Here is a 5,329-nt window from a genome sequence, read left to right on the forward strand (position 1 = left end):
GTGCACAAGCTTCAAACTTCAGCGTTGGCTGCGATTTTGAAGCTGAAATCGCGTTCGGTGTGAACGCAGCATAATCGCGCTTGACGCACTGCAGCACTTCCCGACGCTGATTGAAGCGCGTCCACCATAGACTTTGTATGTAAACCTGATGCTCCTGATGCTGAAATCGCGTTCGGTGTGAACGCACCCTCAGACATGGACTCTGCTCCATCTGGGGAATTTTACCGTTTAAAAATGGGAATTAGTGCAGACGTAGAGCAAGAAGCTTTATAAGCCTGTTTTAAAAGTTAAAATTGCTGAAACACTTGTCTGCTTCAACCTCTTCCTGCTTTGAAGTTTTGTCTTTTGGCTCCTGGGCACGAGTAACCCCCATTTATTAAGGTCACAAAAAGTAAAGTCCAAGGCATTTTTTAATAGTTGTTGCTTTAAAAATAGACCCTTCACCACTTGTTTCATCAAACCCACCACTCGTTTTAGCTTCAATAACGAACCACAAAGATTAGAAGTAACCCACAGATTCTCTGAATATTTGTGCTTGAAAGGAATTCAACAAATGAACTCTTTTTTTTTTTTTTTAGAAAAAAATTCTTCTGTTTGGCTTGGAAACAGCGTGCCTCTTGGTGGGAGAACGGTAGGCTTCGGTGTGGGCCCCGGTGGGCTGGGAAAGCGAGCGCTTCACAGCAGGGAGGCRAGAGTTATGCCAGCGGAGGTCGTATGAGCGGTCGTCAAAAGATAAATGCCAGCGAGCGCTGCTTTGTTGGCTGCGTGGCAGGACATCTGTAGCAGCGGGAAGTCCCGCGACAGAACGCAGCGCGGCCCGGTGAGGAGAGAAGATGAATTATTAAATGTTGCTGCAGTGGAGGACCACTAGAGGAATGCTTTCAATGCAGAGCTGATATAGATCCAGGGTTCGGAGCTCGCCCACTGATCGCAACATCTACCCATAATGTTCAGTAACATCAGTATCATTAGCACAGGAGACAATTCTAAGAACTTATCCACCTCAATTCTTTACCATTAATGTGAGCTGAAGTCTGTAATTTACAGCAGTTTTTATGGAAGATAAGATACTTAGAGTGAAGTTTTGRCCAACTTTGCAAAAATCCAAACAACGATGAGCTCTTTGCTCGCACACAGAAAGATGTTTGTTGGAAAAGCTGTGATAATTGTGGGACAAATCTCTACCAGCGTTTGTTTTTCCTGTGACATCTGGCACTTTCTGAGCTCCATACAGAGCAATATTTATTTTACTGACGCTGTTTAAGTTTTATTCATATTTTCCTACTTTTCAGGAGGAAAAGACTGTTTTTGTGCAGCTAATTCAAAGTTGCTTGCTGTAAATATTCTAAATATATGTTGTGCATGAAGTTTTTTTTTTTAGTTTTAGGTTTTGTAAAATAAGGCGTTAAACCTTTCTCCATGGGTCTGACTAGGGGCCAATTTAAAATATGCATGTTGCGTTACAAACAACAGTCTCTCATAATGTGAACTAACCCTTCACTCTACCATTTTCTTATCTTTGTCTTTGATAAACACGGGGACTCCAGCATTGAACTTTTGAGGCTTGCAGTGTTATCACGAGGCAAACATTACACAATGACAGGATACATTAAAACATCAGAAAGTCTGATCCACCTGAGCAGCCGTGGTGTCGCAGCTCAGCTGTGTGTAGTTGTATAAATTCCTGCGGTGGAAGCCTGCCTGTGAAGACATGTGCAGCAGGCTGATAAGAACGTAGGAGCCTGCGTCCACCGTCGCTTTGTTGCAAACTTGTGGCAAAACTCTTGAGGTGAGCTTGATGGACAAGAACATCCCACAGAGCCAAACAAGAACTTTTGGTGGTTCTGCTTTTAGGAGCTGCGCACCGAAACCTGCAGAAGGATTTGAGAGGAGTCCATAACCTTGATACTGTTAAAACCAGACTAAAAACCTGTTTGATCAGTCTTTTATAGAGGCTATCTTTTGTTTGTTTTTTTCCACTGTTAAGCTCTTTGAATTGCTTTTGATTTTGTATGAAGGGCTTTATAGACATAAAGCTTGATTGATTGATTGATTGATTTTAGACAAAGTTGCTGAATGTAAACAGAGCATTTTTGAATTTCAATGAGATGCACACAGACGCTTCAGTCTCAATCATGAAAACAGTTGCATACAAAATAGTGAAATCACAAACCTTCATTTGGACCGAGGATGAGTTTGGTTTGTTCCTACACGTTGAAGAGGGTCAGTGGTGGCAGTGGTTCTACTAACCGCTAACAAATAATAGTGGAACAGATTTTTCATTTAGGGAATTAGCTTTTTCYCTAACTTTGAAAACCATTAGCAGACAAATTAACTTTAGCTAAAATAGGTTTTGCCAACATAAAGTCTGCTAACAGCTGACTAGAGCTAAGTATTGTTAACAAACTCTCAAATTAATGTGATTTCAGTTCTTTGCATCACAATTCCATTCCACACAGCTTTAAAAGCTTTAATATCAGTTTCATAATACAGTAGGTACATGAATAATTCATTAGAGTCCTTGTGTTTAATCTTTTGATATTTATTTTCTTGCCCATATAAATTGAAATGGTATACATTAACATTACTGAGAAATAAAATATCTGAAAATAAAGCAGTAGCWTATTAATACTTGTTCTAAAMCTGGAGTTCAAACATAAAAARATGAAAAACTTGTCAGGGGATTGAGCTGAATCTGAGGTTTTTCTGAATTAATATTGAATTGGAAAAAAATATTTAACAATGCTTTGATGAAACAATATTTTTACTCTCCTCTAATGCAGACTGAATAACAGTTGTTTTATTCATTAGCTATTAGTGTTAGCCTTCACTAATTTGACTTGTTTAGCTGTTTAGTGTTAGCTCCTCTATTTTTTTTTACATGTTTAGCATTAGCAAAGTTATATTTTCAGATAGCAGATTATGAATTATTAAAGCTAAATGTTTAGTTTGCTGTGCTCATCTCTGAAAAGGGTAAGGAGCACAAACAGCTCTCTGCTATCTACCATTGTTACTGTTTATTTATTCGCACAAGCGCAGAAAAACTTTCGACTGCAGCCGTCTYTAGTGTGCATGGTGGTTTCACACCTCTTTGTGTTTTCGTAAAACCTCCTGTTCGAGTCCTGAGTTTATTATTATTTTATTTACCGTTATTTATTCAGGCAAATCCCACTGAGCTCGCAGATCTCTTTTGCAAGGGAGGCCTGGGCCTGAAGGCAACCTATATTGTACATATTTTTGTGTGAAAACCCACACGAGCACGAGGAGAACATGCAAACTCGGCACAGAAAGACCCCACATCCGAACCGTGAATTGAACCCAGGACCTTCTTGCTGTGAGGTATCAGTTCCAACCACTGAGCTTTTCACAAATGTTTAAAAGCGTGTTCATATTTTAGTTTGTATCCTCTTTAAGCACTGATGTAAAACATTTTAAAATTACACCTCTTTTCATTTTATGCTCTAAAAAGTTGCACGTTTATGTCTGACAGCTGAAGARAAAACATGCTTTTGTTTGTATTTGTCCAACTCCTAAATAGTGGAGATTATAAAACATGAAATTTTACAGTTTTTTTTTGCACAAAACGTTTTGTCCAAAATGATGAAGAAACAAGATGATTCTGAACCTCTTGTATATTAGAATAGAATAGAATAGAATAGAATAGAATAGAATAGAATAGAATAGAAATAGCCTTTATTATGGGTTTGTATTATTGTAATATTTATGGTTGCCTTAATGTGGGTTTTTGATTTCTCCTTTACTAAAATGGCCCATAATTGTATGCTGTTTGTTTCTCTCTGTCGTGGATGTTTTCCTTATTTCCTGCAGATTCCCAACAGAAACTGTAATCAGATTATTTTCATGAACTCAGATGGAAGATGAATGCACGTGCCAAATGGTTTCCTTATGCATTTAATCACATTGAGACATGATTCAGACTCTGGTTTCTTGTACTGGTTTTCTTCTAGCAGGGTTTATTCAGATTAATTCATTTATACAGATATTTTACACAAAGCTTTGCTTCACTCATCAGAGAAAGAAACAAATTGTGATAAAATGAACTGTAAGTTTTAAAACTTAACTAAAAGCATTTCTCGTGTTTGTTGGTGCTGTAGATTTGCATGAAATCATTTCAACAAACTTGCAGCAATTAATCTGGTTAGTTTGAGCAGCTTTTGCACAGTTTCTTTTAAACTCTGTGTGGAGTAATGGTGGTCCTCAGTTGGGCATTTGTGGTCCTACTAAAAATAAAAAAAGAAAGAGAGGAAGAAAAAGCAGAGAACAGATTAATTTATGGGCTGAAAGAAGTCCCTGTTAGAAAGAAAATCTGGTTGACTGAGAACTTTCAGCACAATCGACTTTGCTCTGGCAGTGGGTTTTCTTTCGGGACACTTTTGGCCGACAGTTTGCATCTTTAGCTGCTTTTGGACCAGCTTCAGGCCCTGTGGGGTCATTTCAGAACAACAGACAGAACCGGCTCTGTGCTGAGTTGGGCCTATATTAGATTTAGCAGATTGTGAGGAACAGATTTCTATCTGCAGTCTTTGCTGGATGCAAACTAATAAATGACCAAATCCATGCTACCAGAGTCATGGGATTAAATCAAAACAGTGGAGTTTTTATCAGAAAACTAAAAGAAAAGGAGAATCAATGAAGGTTGCAGGTTAAAAACACAATATGATCTGAATATATTTTTATTCTTGTTGAATGTGAAGAAAATATCGTCCTTTTTGCATTAATGACTTATTAGAGCTTCATTTGTCTGCTCGAGACACTGCAGGCTGTTAGTTTATGAAAATATGCACTAATTCATGCTGATTACAGAAACCTTGACTTGTGCAGCCTTGTGTTTTGGCTACAGTGCTCTCGGCAGCATAGCTTAAATTTCTGCTCATAGATGATCTCTGGGAAGCTTGTTTAAAGGGATTTAAGTTGCATTAGTTCTTTGGGAGAAATTACAAGATGTTAAAGCAATTTGTAGGCAATGGAGCCGTAAAACAATCGACCTTTTAATCATTAATGTTAACCATCACACAGTTCAATGCAAGCCTGTGTACAAGAACAGGAAAATCTCCAGTGTGTCTATCTAAAGCAATCTTTTGTTATTTTTTTGTGTGCTCTCCCTTATAGTGCATCAAGATCCCAGCTCCTACACCAGAGACACCGTCTGCTTTCCGTGTCTTCACCTTCTACTTATCAAGTGACAGCAAAGATCAGCCACAGGCCAGCTTTGACTGCATCCATCAGTATGTCTCCAGGTAAGAGTGTGTGTGTGTGTGTGTGTGTGTGTGTGTGTGTGTGTGTGTGTGTGTGTGTGTGTGTGTGTGTG

General features: G+C 38.5%; 1 protein-coding gene across 2 annotated transcripts in view; it reads left to right on the forward strand.

The window, feature by feature from the left end:
* LOC106518975 (RNA polymerase II elongation factor ELL2) overlaps positions 1 to 5,329 on the forward strand; it is a 33,498-nt gene that overhangs the window by 13,799 nt on the left and 14,370 nt on the right. For both annotated transcript variants that reach the window (XM_014010427.1, XM_014010426.1), the window contains exon 3: positions 5,131 to 5,258. In XM_014010427.1, coding sequence (XP_013865881.1) covers positions 5,131 to 5,258 — 128 coding nt within the window. The remainder of the gene's footprint in view (positions 1 to 5,130; positions 5,259 to 5,329) is intronic.

Source organism: Austrofundulus limnaeus, unplaced genomic scaffold (assembly GCF_001266775.1).
Source record: "Austrofundulus limnaeus strain Quisiro unplaced genomic scaffold, Austrofundulus_limnaeus-1.0 Scaffold69, whole genome shotgun sequence".
In the NCBI taxonomy this organism is placed as follows: Eukaryota; Metazoa; Chordata; class Actinopteri; order Cyprinodontiformes; family Rivulidae; genus Austrofundulus; species Austrofundulus limnaeus.